General features: G+C 49.0%; 1 protein-coding gene across 8 annotated transcripts in view; it reads right to left on the reverse strand.

Annotated features, from left to right (window-relative positions):
* The window catches only part of Obscn (obscurin, cytoskeletal calmodulin and titin-interacting RhoGEF), a 141140-nt gene that overhangs the window by 104499 nt on the left and 18167 nt on the right, over positions 1-18474 (reverse strand). For 7 of the 8 annotated variants that reach the window (XM_057775833.1, XM_057775831.1, XM_057775832.1 and 4 more), the window contains exons 12-13: positions 10415-10690; positions 7849-8124 (exon numbers count right to left, since the gene is read on the reverse strand). In XM_057775833.1, coding sequence (XP_057631816.1) covers positions 7849-8124; positions 10415-10690 — 552 coding nt within the window. Of the gene's footprint in view, positions 1-1787; positions 2064-3427; positions 3704-7848; positions 8125-10414; positions 10691-11454; positions 11731-18474 lie in introns of all 8 variants that reach the window. The other variant, XM_057775835.1, reaches the window with a different exon arrangement.

Here is an 18474-nt window from a genome sequence, read left to right on the forward strand (position 1 = left end):
CTACAAATCTTTCCTTATCCTGAAAACCTGAAGCAACACACATCAGGACTACGGTTTACCTGGGACCCTGGTGTCTCCAATACACCTGGAATTGACCTCTGGGATGTGAACTAGCAGACAACTCTTCCTTTCCATGTGTTTTAATGCCCCAAAACTCTCATTAAAAAGTTCCTTCTCCCTTCCTTGCTGGGTCTAGAAGCCAGGGCAGGAAGGAGGAATGGGTTTACACAGGGGTGCGTCTCAGAGCCCAAGGCTCTGCTCTTTCCCTCTATTGCTAGCTCTGCAGTGAGGGCCCTGGATCCGATTGCTATGCTGTAGAGTAAACCCAGACAAGACTAGAGGAAAATGCTCGCACTTTCTTTAAGAGTATAGGATGCTGGGCTGGCTCAGTGAGTAAAGCGTTTGCCCTGCAAACCAGACAACCGAACTTGATCCCTGGAGCCCACAGAAAGGTAGGAGGAGAGGACAGATGCCACGAAATTCATCGCTGACGCATAGCGTTGCATGAGTGCCTACACATGCACACACAGGCAGTAACAATAATGGTGATTAAAATACTTCAAGTGTGTAACCTTTCCCTCCAGAGCTCTCAGCCAGATCACAGAGTGCAGGTGGTCTGACTGACCCTCAAGAGGCATCTGGACCACCACACACCAGATGCATCCAGAGTCCACCACGCAGCATCAGGGCCCTGGGCTGCAGGAGTTCTGAAAAGAACGGTTAAGCCCAGCTTTGCAGAAGTGAGGAAAAAGAGACAATTAAGGACCTTCAGTGTTCTGGTTCTGAGGCCCGAGTCTCACTGGCTGACAGCTAGAAATTCTGACAAAACTGATCAGATCAAATGCAAACAAACAAACAAAACTCTATACTGCCCTTCTGAGAAACATGGAGAACAAGATTCTGAAAACAGCCAATGATCTATGCCTCAAGTCTACCTGCTTGTGATCTGTGTGTCCCTAGAGAGTCCTTTGGCTGATGTTTGAGTTTAACCAGCATTTCCTCCCAGCTGCAAGCCTGCACAGTCCACTTAGGACAGTCTCTGATGTCAAAAACAAAATTCTGTGGGTTTGACAAAAAGAGGAATACACCAGCACATTCTGTGGCTAATATTTAAACTTCATTTCAGATAAAGTAAATTCAAGAGCCCCAAATCACATACGCAGCAAAAGGAACTGTGTTCCTCTGCCTGCACTTGACTCTTCATGTGTCTTGTTTTACTGCTCTTACCGGCATCAATCAGCTGACTAATCCTGCTTTAGTCTGACTGAACCTGGACTCTCTTCTGTGGTGGATGCCAAGGACCTGGCAGAGGTCCCCGGGGGATCTGAGGAGGACTGTTCAGGACACACTGCCCACAACATGAAGAGTGTTCCTAATGAGGTGATGGAAACAGTATTCAAGCTGCAGGAGGCCCTCTCTCTTCTCTCCAAGCCGCCCTGAGCTCAGCTTAAAGAAGGAAAATCAGAAGCAGAAGGAGGGGCTTAAGTACTAAGTAGAAAGAGGAACTAGCAAGAGCTGGGAAGATGCTTGGCAGTTAAATACATAATCCTCTTGCAGAGTTTGGTTCCCAGCATCTAAATTGGGCTACTCCAGCTCCAGGGGACCCAATGCTGCCCTCTTCTGGACTCATTTGTACCTGCACTCATGTGCCTATACCACACACATATACACATAATTGAAAAGTAATAATGAAGTCAATCTCTAAGGGAATAGTACCAGGATCTGTCCAAGCCATAGCCAGCCTCCACCACCTCCACACAAAACTAACTTTATATGGCAACACCCACCTGTGACATTCAGACGGAAGGAGACCTTCTGTCCCCCAGCCTCGCAGCTGTACTCCCCAGCATCTGCCTTGCCCGCCTGCTGCACCACCAGCCTCCTCTCGCAGCCCGAGGCCTCCACTCGAACCTTCGAGCTGGAGCTCAGCTTCTTCCCGTCTTTGAACCAGGTCACCTCAGTCTGGGCCTGGGCCATCGTGCAGCTCAGTGTGGCACTGGCCCCTGCCTCTGCCTTTACCTCACTGTGTGTCTGCTGCTCCTTGGCAAACACCACCTTGGGTTCTGAGAACAGACACAGGCACACAGGGTCAGAGACACTTGTCTGAGTCAGAAAGGCCATGGGGAAAAGAGCCGGCTTGGACAATGGAGGACAGAACTTTCTCGGCCTTGATGTGAGGGCTACGACCCTCATCACAGTGTAAGGCCTCCTGTCTCTGCTGAGTTCACTCCCCCAACACTGTCTGTAGACTTCAACTGTGGCACTCACGGCACATGGATCTTTGGTCCCTGCTCTTCCCACTCTCCCAGTTAGATCTGGAGGTCAGTGCTATGCTGACTGCATGAAATGATCTACAGGTTTACTTCCTTTCTCTGGTCTCTGAAAAAGTCTCCATGATCATGGAATAACTGTTTCCAGGGCTATTTGATGTTTTCCCAACAAAATTATTTGAAGATTTGGCTGCTATTCCACTTATTTAAAAACACATGGGATTTATTGAATTTTAATGTCCGTTTCCACAGTTTGCTAGTAACCGGCCAAACTGTCACAACTTTTCAGATTTATTACCACAAAATGTCTTATGGTAGCCTCTTAAAATAACATTTCTGCTGGGCGGTGGTGGCTCACGCCTTTAATCTCAGCACTCAGGAGGCATAGGTCGGTGGATCTCTGTGATTTCAAAACCAGCCTGGTCTACAAAGCAAGTTCCAAGACAGCCAGAGCTGTTACACAAAGAAAAATTGTCTAGAAAAACTATTGATGATGATATTTCCATGAAGACGCTAGCTCGTTTCTCAATATCTAAACATGGACAGCAGTTATGTGGACATCTAATAGAGCCCTGCAGAGTGGCAGTGCCAGAGGGCAGCCGGGATTGCAGCCCACCCTGTAAGTCCCCAAGGCTCCACCTGCACATAAGGCAAATGTCTGTCTGTCTCAGACTTGTCCCTCTGAGGACCTGGAGCCAGGCACCAGATGTGATGGCGGGAGCTGGAGTCAGGCACCAGATGTGATGGTGGGAGCTGGAGCCAGGCGCCAGCATCAGCAGCAATGTGAGGCAGGAGACGCTCACCCTTTACCATCCCTGAGGGGATCCCTGGTACACTGTCCAAACTGAAAGCAAAGGCTAAGTGGCATTTGCTTTAGATTATATTCTTTGTGTAAGAGAGGACAGAGGATTGAGATGCACTAGGTCCAGCCAGAGTCCCAGATGCCGTACAGAATAGCAAAGACGCTCTGGGAACGTGAGACTCTGGATTGCCCCACAGTAAGGCCACTCAAGGCTCACAACATGGAGCCCTCTTCCTCCTATGTATTCATTCTCAGCCTAGTTGCAGGGGAGGAGAAAAGACAGGAATTGTAAAAGATGAAGGTCAAAGAGATAAATCAGGCCCCTGTACACTGTCTCATAAGGCCAAATAGGTACCTGGCACATCCAGACGGAAGGAGACCTTCTGTCCCCCAGCCTCGCAGCTGTACTCCCCAGCATCTGCCTTGCCCGCCTGCTGCACCACCAGCCTCCTCTCGCAGCCCGAGGCCTCCACTCGAACCTTCGAGCCGGAGCTCAGCTTCTTCCCATCCTTGAACCAAGTCACCTCAGTCTGGGCCTGGGCCACTTTACAGCTCAGTGTGGCACTGGCGCCTGCCTCTGCCTTCACCTCACTGCGTGTCTGCTGCTCCTTGGCGAACACCACTTTGGGCTCTGTAAATAGATAGGGACACAGTGAGTCAGAGACACTGAGTCAGGAAGGCCACCTGGGGAAAGTCTGATAGTAGTGGTACCACTGGAGGGCAGAACACCACCCAGACTCCACAGCCACTGTGTCCAAAAGCCCCAGTGCCTCTCAGCACAGACCCAGACCAGGCACAGACCCTGCCTCTGCTGCAGGAGCTATTCTGGAGACTGTCCCTCTGATGGCTACTCCAGGGGCTCCGTGGTGGAGACCTGATGTTTTCAGCCCCTTCGGGGGTCTGTTGTTCCAGGCTGACCCCATTTATACCTGCACTGTCTTCAGATCCTAGGGGCTCTGTGTGTATTTGAGTAGCAGAGTCTCATCAGCTACATTTATTGTCATTATTCTGCCATCTGTATGCTCCAGCTTCTCTCGTGTGTGTGTGTGTGTGTGTGTGTGTGTGTGTGTGTGTGTGTTCTGGTTAAATCAAGAATTTTCATGAAGCAACGCATCCCCTGGTTCTCTGTAAGCCATGTACTCACGTACTGGCTCTGAAATGGTTCACATGGTAACGCCGTGGCCCTCTCAGCTATCAGCCATATCCATTTTCTCTGAGGTTGTCACCCAGCTCACTGTTGACGACAGCGTATGCTTTGCAGGGAGACTTCCAGGGCTAATAACAAATGTGCACTGCCCTTAGGGGAAGGCCGTCCTAGCTCTATGCTTCACACTAGTCCACGGGAAAGGAGGGGCGGGCTATGACAGCCGTCAGTCAAGAGCTGGTCCAGGAGCCCCTTTCGTCCTGCTCTACTCTCCTAGGGCCACACTTGGTCCCTGTCCTGTTAGTCTGGCCTTATGATGAGGGCTGATCTCTGGAAGGAGATGCTCTCAGACGTTCATCTTCAAGAGAGCACAGAACCTTTGCGATCAGTTTGTCAATCATTGTCACACTCAAAATAAACAAATACGTTTAGATCCTGATCTAGGGATGAAATCAAGTCTTCTGTGGTTTCTAGTAACTTCTTCAGGTGTTGATCACAGTCCTTCAGAAATATTAGACCGTTTCCTCACTGGGCATCCAATGTCGTTTGTTGGGCATCGGGTATGAAAATGGTGCACCTTCAGTTCCTGTGCGTTCTGTAGAATTTCATTTTTCCAAGGCTTCACTGCAGAGTTTGGAGGGAGTGATGTATCCTGCAAGCTGGGTTTCTGTGCGAGGCATCCTTCCCAAGGCTCTCACTACACTGTTGGCCTCAGGAACGGTCTTAACTGGTGGCAGTCAGCCCTACCCCTGCTGGCCTGCCCTGCCTTGTCTTGTTGCCATTTCAAAGGTAAAACTCTCACCGGAAGTGGGATGTTAGAGCTGTTTCCTGCAGCTCTGCCTTTCACAGTTGGGGGTGGGGGGTGTGGATTTCTGTAAAGAGTTCATGATGAATTTTACTGAAGAGTTTTCAGAATGAGATGGTGATTGATTTTTTTGTGTCTGTTTGTGTGTGTGTGTGTGTAGGCATGTGAGTGTGTGTGTGTAGGCATGTGTGTGCCACACCATGAGTGTGATCAGAGAGCAGCCTGCAGGAGTTGGATCTCTCTTCCCACCATGTGGGTCCCGAAAATCAGATCCTCAGGCTTGGCAGCAAACACCTTCCTCCACTCAGCCACCTCACTAGTCCCAAGAGAGTAAATGTTATGAAATCCTGCCACTCCGCACTCGCTGGATCTCTGTGCATTTCCCTCTCAGTGCCCGACCTGTGCCTTGTATTGAGCCAATGCCTTGTGTTTGGCCTCCCTTTCCACAAAGCCTTCAACTCCTGCAGAGCAGTTTTCTACCAGGCATTCAGTATCCAGCCCTGGCGTGGATGTGGCCTTGAGTTCTGCATCTTTTCCCTGTCATGTTTGGTTTGCATGTCACATTGTTTGCATAAAATGATCCATCTTGCATTCCTCCTGTTTCCCAAGCGAGCTTCTGTAAGTAAAGGACAATTTGTCTCCAGAACTTCTGGAATGATGTCCCTGCTGGCTGCACACCCTGCCCCTGAAACAGTTCTTAGGCTCCTGCTTCCCATTGAGTCAATGCTTACAGCACTGTCTGAGTTTTCAGTTTCTTCTTCTGTCAGCTTTGGCATGGTTCTCCAGGAATCAGCCAAACTGTCACAACTTGCCAGTTTTTTAAACCATGAAATCAGCTGTCATATTCTCTTCAAACAATGTCCCACAAAGAAACAGCAGGCTTTTTAAACAGTTGTCCGTGTTCACAACTGATGGTATGGTTGGCCCTCTGCATCATGGATTGAGCCACACCAAACAGAAAATGCGGAGGTGGGGCAGAACGGCATCTACAAGAAGCACAGGCTTGTTCTTGTCATTAGTCCCCAGATAACAGACAGGCAGCTGGTGGCCCTGACACTGATGGGTGCCGTCAGCCAGGACAAGAGCTGAGATGCCCAGAGAGAACAGGTTCCCATGGCAGCGCAGTTAAAAGCACGGGCTGCTCTTGCAGACGACTCGGGTTTGGTTTCACCAGCCACACAGTGACTCACAGCTACCAGCTCCAGGGGATCTGAGGCTCTCTTCTGAACTCCATGGGCACCAGGCACACACATGGCACATGTACATACGTGCAGGCAAAGCATTCATATACACGAAATCAATAAATCTGGTTTGTTTGAGGATGGTGGGTTGTTGTTTTGTTTTGTTTTTTTTTAGTGTACAGATGGGCCTGGGGAGATGACTCAGCAATTAAAAATGCTTCCTTCTCTTTCAAATGACCTGAGTTTGGGCAGCTCACAACCACCTGTAACTCCAGCTCCAGGGGATCTGATGCCCTCTTCTGGTTTCTGCAGGTGCCTGCGTTCGCATGCACATACCCACAGAGACATGTACATACACACACACACACACACACACACACCATTTTAAAAATGAAATATATTTTAGAAGAACATGTGCAGAACATGTGTGTTGGTTATACATAAATGCACCAACATTGTATATAAAGGGCTGGCACATCTGAGGATCCTGCATCTGCAGTGGGGGTTCTGGAACTAACTCTTTTTTTTTTTTTTCGAGACAGGGTTTCTCAGTAGCTTTTGGTTCCTGTCCTGGAACTAGCTCTTCTAGACCAGGCTGGCCTCGAACTCACAGAGATCCGCCTGCCTCTGCCTCCCGAGTGCTGGGATTAAAGGCGTGCACCACCCCTGCCAGGCTGGAACTAACTCTTAAGGACACCAAGGATACAACATAAACCTGCAGGGTAAGAGCAGAAGTGCAGCCTACAATGACTTAGCATTAAGCATCCTAACAAAAGGAAAATACATGAGACTTTCAGCCATCTCTATGCAACCAGTCAGAGGCCCAGTGGCACCCAGCCACCAGGGACATACTGAGGCTTTTCCTAGCACTCCGGTCAGTGGCAGCTCTCACAGGAACATGGCCGCACACCACATCAGCGCTTCTCCACGCTAACTCTGTGCATCAGCTTCCAAGGGCTGATGATGAGAATGTTCTGGTGAAAAACAACAGGAGCCCAGGACATGATCAAAAAGCCCATTCTGCGCTGACGTGTGTCTATGGAAGCACATGATCACTCCCCGCTCTGTGCACTTCACACGAGCTGTGCAACCGTCCACCAACAGACAAGTTCCTACAGACAGGTATGCGGGAGGCTGGCTTCCAAATCCCAGGAAAGGGAGTGAAGGGGAGTCCAGGAAACCAAAAGCTGAGAATACCAAGAAAGCCTTGAGACAGTTACAGGTGTGACCAAGTACCTGGCCTGTGACTTGTCCTTACCCTGAGTAAGTGGCAGCTCTGGCTATGGAGAAGCACACATGGCTCTGGAAAAGACCCTGGAAGTTCCAGTGCCCCAATCCAAGGACAATCACTCTCCCAGGTGAAGGTTACAAGGTCACCTTACAACCAAGAACCGAATGATTCCAACAGAACCAACCAAAAGATGCTGGGCTGGCTCTCGGAACACACAGCTAGCTACACCATGTGGACACCACTCAAGGTATGTAAGAAGGCCTACACCTGCCTGTTTTCCTCACGGATATGAGAGAGCAGGTGGGAGGGCAGAGGATGGTAATAGACAAAGTGTAACAGGAAGAACCCAGTGGTCAGCAATGCACCTGATCCAGTCATCATGTCTACACAAACAAACTGCTATCTCAACACCCACCTGTGACGTCCAGACGGAAGGAGACCTTCTGTCCCCCGGCCTCACAGCTGTACTCCCCAGCATCCGCCTTGCCCGCCTGCTGCACCACCAGCCTCCTCTCGCAGCCCGAGGCCTCCACTCGAACCTTCGAGCCAGAGCTCAGCTTCTTCCCGTCCTTGAACCAGGTCACCTCAGTCTGGACCTGGGCCACTGTGCAGCTCAGTGTGGCACTGACCCCTGCCTCTGTCTTCACCTCACTGCGTGCCTGCTGCTCCTTGGCAAACACCACCTTGGGCTCTGGGGACAAATGGGACACAAAGTCAGAGCACTATCTAGAGCAGCAAGGTCACAGTGGGAAAGACCCTGGTAGGGTCAGCTGAACAGCAGATGTCATCCAGGCCCCGCACTCTCTGTGCTCAGGACAAACCCCAGGGCCTGGAAACACAGGGAAAGTCAAGCTCCCTCATCCATCCAGAATACATTCCAAGACCTGCAGAAGGTGCCTCAGATGCAGATAACACCAAATACTGTGTATGTTTTTCCTGAGAAAGTTTAGTTAACAAATTAGGCTTGGTAAGAAACTCGTACACCAGACATGGTGGTGCACACACCTTTAAACCCAGCACCTGGGAGGCAGAGGCAGGTGGATCTCTGTGAGTTTGAAGCTGACCTGGTTCTATATAGTGAGCTCCAGGACAGCCAGGGTGATGTAGAAAGAGTCTGTCTCAACCCTTACAAAAAAAAATCATAACAACTAGTAATAAAATAGAAAAATTAAAGAAACATAGTGTAACAGAAGCACATGCTCTAGACCATTATTAAGTAAAATAAGGACCAACAGAACAGAAGTGAAGCGATACCTTGGCCTCCACCTGATGAACTGCTTATTTCTGAAACTTTCCATATATTTTAGAACCATGGATGACAGGGGGTAGCAAAACCCATGGAGTGTTACTCAGAGTGAAAAGACTGGCTATCAAAAGTTGACACGCCCCATTACTCCTTTCTGCTGTCACTAGGCAGTTTTTTTTCCTGCCAATTTTCTGCCTAATTTCCAATAGCACCCTTTCTTCTAGGCAGCCACCGTAGGATCTCTGTCCATATTTCCTAGTCTCACCATAGCGGACTGGCAATAGCATACACTCCAGACTTGTCCCTTGTGCTTCATGCCTTCTCGCCGCTTCTGGTAGGTTCTGCTGAGTCTCTGGGCTCTAATTTTTCAGTTAGTATTACTGCTGTATGTGACATGATCAGGAGAGTCGCACACACCACAGCTCTAGGGTGGAGGCCAGACGACAACATTGTGGGTACATTCTCTCCTTCCACACTTACATGGATTCCAGGGATTGAACTCAGGTCCCGAGGCTTGCTCACCCAGCTCATCCAAACCTGCTGAACCATCTCACAAGACCTAACTCAGTTTTCATTTTTTAAGTATTCATATGTGTTTTATGGCGGTCACTGTGTTTGTTCTCTTGTTCCTGGGCACCGAGGTTGCTCAGCAGCAGTAGAGCTGTGCCTCGCATGCACAGAGCTCTGTATTTCATCCCCAGTGTGTGTGTGCGTGCGTGTGTGTGTGTGTGTGTGTGTGTGTTCCAGAGTGTACATTTATTCTATTAGCACATACAGTCATCCCATAATTCCGGTGTTCACCTGTCCAGTACAGAATGACTTAAGTACTTCATGATAACTACATGAGAGGACTTTAAATGTTTCCAACAAAAACACAATAAGCATCAAAGGAACCATGGACTACCCTAGTTTGACCAGTGCCCATCACTGATATGTTATCAGACCCCACGCTGCACCTCATTGTCACTCTGTAGATCGTTATATGTTAAGTATGTTCAAAATGATGAATTCAGTCCTTAAGTGGAGTCACAGGAATACCTGCATGTCACTTTGAGGACTCTGTGCTTCTCTTTCTATTCTAAGTCTGGAACCCAACTATAGTTGGATTTGCATGTGGTGATCACTGGCCCAGTGTTTCCTCCTCAGTATGGTTGAATAATCTCTCATAATCTCTCATGAAACAATCATACTGTCTGCAGCTGTTCCATGGGTCCCAGAGGGGAGAGGAGAGATGTAGGCGGGGTGGGGGTAAAGAATCCATTGCTGTCAGAGTCCACCCTGAGCTCTGCTGTCTGCTCCTTCAGTCTGGTTGCCAATCCCTGCACTGAAACACCCAAGTCTTCATTATGTGATTTTAGCATAGGCTAACCCATGGTGCAGCAAAGAATCCCTGTTTTTCTTCTTTGGATCTGCTGTTGGGATCAGAAATGCTCCCCAAAGGCCCACGTGTTAGAGCCTTGGTTCCCAGACTGTGCCGCTGGGAGGTGGTGGAAAATTTAGTATTTAGGGGTCTAATGGGACACTAGGTCACTGGGATTGTACCCTCCAAGGGGACTGTGGGACCCAAGCTCCTTCCTCTCTCACACACACATTCCAGCATGAAGCAAGTAGTTCAACTGGAAAGGAAGCCATGTACAGAGATAGTTTTTCTAAGGGGAAAAACACTAGGACCATTGGGGTCATCAGGGAATTTCCCACCACCTGCAACAAGCCACCTTGACACATAAGCACTGACCTGTGATGTCCAGACGGAAGGAGACCTTCTGTCCCCCGGCCTCGCAGCTGTACTCCCCAGCATCCGCCTTGCCCGCCTGCTGCACCACCAGCCTCCTCTCGCAGCCCGAGGCCTCCACTCGAACCTTTGAGCCAGAGCTCAGCTTCTTCCCATCCTTGAGCCAAGTCACCTCAGTCTGGGCCTGAGCCACTTTGCAGTTCAGAGTGGCACTGGCGCCTGCCTCTGCCTTCACCTCGCTGCGAGCCTGCTGCTCCTTGGCAAACACCACCTTGGGCTCTGGGAACAAATAGGGATGCACAAGGTCAGAGACTCCAGACTATACATAACCCGTCTTCAGGGCCTGGGGCTCATCAGAGCCCAGGCATGGCCAAGGCAACACTTCCCATAATTGACAGATCATCATGTGATCATAAACAAGGTTCTGTGTCACAGGGGACACAAGCTGCATTGCTGAAACGTCATGTGTGGAAAGTCTGGGCATGCAGGGTCTTGTCACTGCCCTAAGAACCTGCAGGCCCACTCTGATGCTTGCTGGCAGGTGAGATACTGTAGTCCTTAAGGCCATCACAGCTAGTGTCCCTTAACAATACCTATCCTGACATTTAAGGACAGAACTCTGACTCTTTCCTGCCTTGGAACCACCAGAAACTTCAGGCCATCCATGGCTTCCTAGCCCTCTTACATTCAGAGACCACAAACAGCAGGAGGAGGCACAGCTGGGAGGAACGAGCACCTCAATCCCAAACCAGAAACCCACATCTTTCTGGACCACAGCGGACAGGAAATGCAAGACAGTAAAATGCAATAAAATCAAGCAGGAAATAGTGGCTACATGGTGTGTGGCCTTTTCCAAAACTCAAGGACAGGATGGAGAAGATTGGTCACACATTCATGGTCTCATTGGAATTATGACATGGCCAACGAGGGTTTCCAGAACCCTGGGACAAACAAACACTGAGGTCTAAGGACAGGGAAAACACCAGCCCAAGATACCTGATATGTCCTGGGATAATCCCATTGAGCACAACCCTGGCACCCACCTGTGACATCCAGACGGAAGGAGACCTTCTGTCCCCCGGCCTCGCAGCTGTACTCCCCAGCATCCGCCTTGCCCGCCTGCTGCACCACCAGCCTCCTCTCGCAGCCTGAGGCCTCCACTCGAACCTTCGAGCTGGAATTCAGCTTCTTCCCGTTCTTGAACCAGGTCACCTCAGTCTGGGCCTGGGCCACCGTGCAGCTCAGTGTGGTACTGGTGCCTGCCTCTGCCTTCACCTCGCTGCGTGCCTGCTGCTCCTTGGCAAACACCAACTTGGGCTCTGGAGACACGGAGGGGCACACGGTGAGAGAGACAATGTTACCTACTTCACAGACACAAATTCTCCAAAGTTCCATAAATTGTGTCCTTGGAGTCATGGACATCAGGTGCCCAGTGAGATGTTAGACTGTCTTCACAGACACAGTGTCTTGTCTCGATGGCTCAGATACTCAAGATCCAGAAGAAAGCGGCTGGGCTATTCCAGCTCTCTACCTATGTGTATACTGTCTCTGACATTTTTGCGGCAGATCCCATTGCTCCGTGATACATCCCAGAGCTGGCACACTGGGTGCTCTGCGGACTATAGCCTCATTCTCTGCTGGTTTTATCCATTCATAAAGTATGCACAAGCATCTATTCAGCTCAGTGAACCCCAAATGGACCTCTCTTTCCGCACAGAACTGAAACCTATGAACAAACAGAGCATTTCAGCTCCCCATCCACAGACTGCCACTACATAGGCAGGCACAGAGAGAGAAAGAGAGAGAAGTACAAAAAACACACACATACACATAGGCTCACACACAACATTCACACAAACACAGACATACACACACTCAGATACATACACAGGTGTAGGCACACACACACATAGAGCCTTCTGCCTGGGCTCTGAGTTCACATCTGTTGGGCCAGTTACATGCTCTATAGTCTTGCTCCACTCAGTGGCGGACCCCAAAATTACGATGATGGTTCCCTAAGGTAGTATTACCCAGCAACATTAGAGCTGTCTCCATTTGTGTGACTGTACTCTGTGGTACCCACGTGATGGGAAATCACCCAACAACAAATTCTTCATCGCGTTTATTTTGTTATGTTCTTGCGGGTGTGTGTGTTTTCAGTTGGCTTGTCTGAAGGACCCATCCATGCTACGTAGCATTTCTTCATTAGGTGAGGGACTGTGGTACGCGACTTTAACTGGGGAGGCGGAAGCACGCAGACCTCTGTGAGTTCCAGGCTAGCCTGGACTACACAGTGAGTTCCAGGTCAGTCAGGGCTATATAGTGAGAGCCTGTCTTTAAAACAGGACGTTTGTTCCTTTACTCTGCTACACGCACCAGCATAGGAGTTATGTACCAGTCTATGGGTTGTACCACATAAAAACCGTAACTGAACGACTTTCCCATTCCTTCTTACGGCTCATTTGGGCCGTTCACCTGGAGATACTACCAATAAAGCTGCTATAAACATACTTAGTGTCCATGGAGATGGCTCAGTGGTGAGGAACTCAAACTGCTCTTACAGAGGACAGAGTTCAGTTCCTAGCACCCACTGAGGTGCTTTGACAGAGAATGCGCCCCCCCCCCAGGATTGAATACTTGGTCCCCAATTGGTAGAAGGTCTTTTTGGGAAAGATTAGGAGATTTGGTCTTGGAGAAGGTGTGTTGCTGGCAGGCTTTGAGGTTACAAGAGTCTCCCACCCTTCCCTGCATATCTCCCTCGCTTTGCCTCCTACTTGAAGATCAAGGTAAGTTCTCAGCTGCTCCAGCCAACACGCCTGCTGCTTGCTGCCACACTGCCCCACCATGATGGACCAATTAAATGCTTTCTTTATGAGTATGTCTTGGTCACAGTGTTTTGTCAAGGAGGTAGAAAAGTAACTAATTACCCATGTTGGGTGGCTCACAACTGCCCGTGACTCCAGCTGCAGGGGATCCTACACCCTCTCTGCACTCATACGCACATACCCGTACAGGGCATATACATCACATAAATAAAAATATGAGTGTCTTAAGAACATCCTTGGCTACATCTTTGGTGATGGAATCAGCACAAAGGGCTCTCTGGCTTTAAGGGACACTGCCCTATTAACAGGTTCTCCATCTCCCACCGCATACCTGCTGTCATCCATGTTCTTAACCTGTGCATGTTTCATCCATCTCTAATGAGAACCTATGTCATAGTCATATAGCACCAGCTTCCATGATTCTGCTCACTTCTGTATCTGTAAGATGCTTTCATTTAAAATTAAAATGATTTGTCCATGAATTGCAAAAGCAATTTAATTACATTAAATTCTAAATGAATATTTTATTAAGACAATTTACATAGGAAATGCTGTAATTTTTCATTAGCATAAAGTCTTCAAAGACACATGTTATGTGGAAAAAATGCAGGTGAAGAGAAAATGCGATCCCAGGCTGGGGAAGCACCTTGCTGATTTATTCAACTACCTCCACAGGCAAGGTTAGCAGAGGGCCTCCTAAGGGGCAACCAGAGCTAGGAAGCCTGCAGTGAACCGCAGAGGCTCACACTTCACCATCTCATGGGTGGGGCACAAACTTATACCATGAAGATGAAGGTGCACCCATCCATGAAACAAGGTTGTTATCAGAGCTGGCATGGTAAAGGAAGCAGGTGACCTAGACTTGGTGATGAGTGGTATTTAAGGCATGCACAGCCAGAAACCTTGGTGTGCAGTAGTATTTAAGGGACACACAGCCAGGCAAGTAGAACACTGACATACAAATGATCTACACCATTGACAGGAACTGTGAGCAAGAAAGTAGGTGCCCAGCACTCAGGGAGGCAGAGGCAGGCAGATCTCTATGAGTTCGAAGCCAGCCTGGTCTACAGAGTTAATTCCAAGACAACCAGAGACACACAGAGAAATCCTGTCTTGAGAAAGGAAGGAAGGAAGGAAGAAAGGAGGGAGGGAGGGAGGAAGGGAGAGAGGGAGGGAGGGAGGGAGGGAGGGAGGGAGGGAGGGAGAGAGGGAGAGAGGGAGAGAGGGAGAGAGGGAGAGAGGGAGAGAGGGAGAGAGGGAGAGAGGGAGAAGGGAAGGAGGGAAGGAGAAAGAGAGAGATGGAAGGAAGAAGAGAGGGAGAGAGGGAGTGAAGGAGGGAGGAAGGGAGGGAGGGAGGGAGGGAGGGAGGGGTTGGGTGCCTGAGTTGTGGCACACAGAGTGCTGGGGAAAAGTGTCTGTCACACCTGGCTACTCCCACCCCTGCCTTTCTATGCTAGCTAGAGTGTAACAGTGAAACCAGACCTGAGTCTAGGCACAGGGTTTCTACAAGAAACAGGAGGTGGGAGGGACCACAAAGTAAACAAACAAATAGGAAAGCAATCAATGAGGTGGCTGACATCTTCCATAGACAGAACTCAAATTTATGAGGTCAAACCCCCAATGAATAGTGTGGAACAAGGGTCCACACTCTAGAACTTTCCCTTCCATGGTGGGTGAGTTATGAAGTTACCTAAGAGGTTACAAAGCTACCCGAGTCGGTTTGTGTTGCTAGAACAAAAAGCCTGAGGCTGCTACTTCACTAAAATAAACGAATAACTAAACCGGTTTGTTCAGTTCATTCTTCCAAAGATTCAAGGAAACAGCCCTGGGACTGGCTTGGCTCTAATGAAGACCCACAGAGGACAGCAACAGTGGAAGGAGACTAAGAGGAGGCTATGGAGCAGTCTCTGTGCATTGTAAAGATGCATCACTCTCATTGGTTAATACAGAGCTGCCTGTGGGTGGGAGAGCCAGAGCAGGAGGACGCTGGGAAGAGGGCTAAGGAGTCTAAGGAGATGCAGAGCAAACAGGATGGGAAGTCTGTAGATGAGGGAAACGGGTCTCAGGCAGCACACAGATCAATAGGAATGGGTTAATAGCCAAAAACAAGCCTAAGCTGTTGGCTGAGCAGTTATAATTAATATTAAGTCTCTGTGGTTATTTGGGAGCCAGCTGACGGGACAGACCCGGCTGGTGGTACCAATGAAAAGCTCTGCCTATGGGAAAGGGACCTGAGAAGTGACGGACACTCAGGAGAACCCATTCACACCAGTCCCACAAGACCTGACCCACTGCATCAGCTATCATGAAGATAGAAGTTCCACGGCCTGCACCTCCCATCGGGGCCCACCCTGTAAATGTCTCCCATCTCAACACATGGGGAACCAAATGCCAGCACGCACGCCCATATGAGAAGCCAGCCACCCAAACCCAAGCAGAGAGCAGCAAAGATGCTGGAGGCGGGAGGGGGGCTGGCTGCAGAAGTCCTAGGAGGAGTGTGCCTAGGACTCAGGATAGATGAGAGATAGGCAACCATGAGCAAGCTGCACCAGGCCCCTGGAACGGCTCCAATACTGAGTGCTCCCTACCTACCCAGCCATTGTGGAATATTTAACTATAGAAAGATGGGTTACATTTGTCTATGCTGCCTTTTTAACAAAGTAAAGACGATCCAGGAGGTGATGGTACAGGCCTTTAATCCCAGCACCTGGGAAGCAGAGGCAGGTAGATCTCTGTGAGTTCAAGGCCAGCCTGGTCTACAGAGCTAGTTCCAGGACAGTCAGGGCTACACAGAGAAACCTTGTCATGAAAAGAAGAAAAAAGAAAGACAGAAAGGAAAAGAAAAAAAAAGTGTTACATTTGTTTGTGCTGCATTTGTTTAGTTATGTAAAGATCTGTTGCCACCTTGTCTGCCTAAGGCACCTGATAACTCTAAAAAAGAGCTGAACAGGGGCTGGAGAGATGGCTCAGCGGTTAAGAACATTACCTGCTCTTCCAAAGGTCCTGAGTTCAATTCCCAGCAACCACATGGTGGTTCACAACCATCTGTAATGGGGTCTGGTGCCCTCTTCCGGCCTTCAGGCATACACGCAGACGGAATATTGTATACATAATAAATAAAATAAATAAATAAAAACTAAAAAAAAAAAGAGCTGAGGCAGGAGAAAGGCTAGGTGGGGTGGGCAGGCAGGGGGAATAAATAGGAGGAGGAATCTAGAGAAGAAAAGAGGAGAGAAGGTGGGGGAGAAAGGGAGACTTCCGGAGCCAGTCAGCCAAAGTCAGAGGTCCCAAAGACCTGGAGTACCCAGCAAATAGAGCAGTCGGAATCAAATCACCATCAGCAGTCGGAACATCAAATGTGTCAATAAAAAATTCTCTGTCACACCAGGACAGGAATGGATATGAGAAAAGCCCCCAACTGCAAAAATGGTGGGGTCGAGTGGGACATGGCTGGGTCATGGGGCTGCCCTTTCAGGAGCAGCAACAGCATTCAGTAGAGCTGTCAGAAGGAATCAAACCAAACGTGGTGATGTGGTGAGGATAGAGCTCAATGGTGGAGGATGCAAGTAGGTTGAAAAATGTGTATGTGTGTATTGTGTGTGTGTGCACAAGAATCTATAGATTCTGTTCAATCAAACAGAAATGATAACGCTGGAAAATGCAACAGTTAAAAGCACACCTACTTCCGGTCATTATGTGTACTACAACGTAAGATTAGTGAGCCAGAAGCACAGAGGATCATAACTAAGCCGAGAGAAGCACGTGTGTGACAACGGGTGTAAGAATATGAAAGGGTCGGCCAGAGTCACAGGAATTCTTCCAGGGACAGATGGCAGATGGGACAAAACAGCCAAGACCAAAATCCCCACAATAGAGAGACATAAACCCCCAGGATCAAGATGCTCCAGCCCCCAATATTAAGCAAACCATATGAGGTCCTCACTGGAACACTTCTGTCTTAATCAGGGTGTCGGGTTGTAAGACACCATGACCAAAAGCAATTGGGGAGGAAAGAGTTTATTTCAGCTTACACGTCCCGAGCACAGTCCACCATGAAGGAACTCTGGGCAAAAACTTAGGGCAGGAACCTGAGGCAGGAGCTGATGCAGAGGCCATGGAGAAGTGCTCCTCAAGGCCTGCTCAACCTGTTTCCTTCCTTTCTCCCTTCTTCCTCCCTTTCTTCTTTCCTTTCTTTCTCTTTCCTTCCTTCTTTCCTTCAACTGTGTAAAGGATTTTCTTTTAATGTATAAAACTAGACAAAATTATTTTGGGGGGTTTCACCTGTGATCCCTTCACTGTCCACTGAGGTCACTAGAGTTCAAGGTTTCTGAAGCTAACCTGTTCTCAAAGAAAGGTCTTTAATTCAGTTGTGCTATCAGTCTATGATTCTTCTATTCTCTCATCTCTCTTTGAATCAAACACACACCCAGGACAACTCTGAAGTTCTCCACCAGAGGGCCTCTGGCAATCCCTTCAAACAATGTACCTTAGGAACCCTCCTAAAGCAGGTCTGCTCTCACTTGCTGACGCTGCTTTTCTCTCAAGAATGAGCTCATGTCATGCTCCTCCCTAACTGCTCAGAATGCTAATCTGTATGCAGCATACGCCAGCGCTACACTGAAACAAGCATCCATGCAAGGGATCTTCCACTCCAGCCTCATGCTCAAACTTCATCCACAGGCATCCCTCCCTGTTGAGCCGCCTTGGGTACCAAAGCTCATACTGGACAATCAGCCCTGGGTTGCAGAAGAGGATTTATTTGTGCACCTGCTTCCCATGCCAACCTGCTTTCTTACACACCCAAGGCCACTTGCCCAGGGGTGGCACTGCACACAGTGGGCTGGGAGGTCACTGTTTAAGAAAATGCACCACAAACCTGCCTAGAAGCCAGTCTTAGGGAGACATTTTTCTCAACTTACAATCCTTCTTCCCAAATGACTCTGGCTTGTGTCGAGTTGACATAAAACCAACCAGCACAACTGCCAAAAACCAGTATTTTCAAACAGAAGTTTCGAGAAACCACACACCAGGAGACCCACTGCAGCAGACGCCAGGGGGCAGAGGTCTCGGAGGAAAACCAACGCTGACCCAAACCTTGGCTCTGCAACTGTCTGACTTAGCAAGTCAAAGCTCCCCTGTGTCCACCTTAAAATGGAAGTAGTCAGGATTCTTTCTCATAGAATTGCTGAGAAGTTCAAAACCTTTTACAAATAAGATGCACTTCACAAAACCAAGGCA

This window comes from Chionomys nivalis, chromosome 7, assembly GCF_950005125.1.
Source record: "Chionomys nivalis chromosome 7, mChiNiv1.1, whole genome shotgun sequence".
NCBI lineage: Eukaryota > Metazoa > Chordata > Mammalia > Rodentia > Cricetidae > Chionomys > Chionomys nivalis.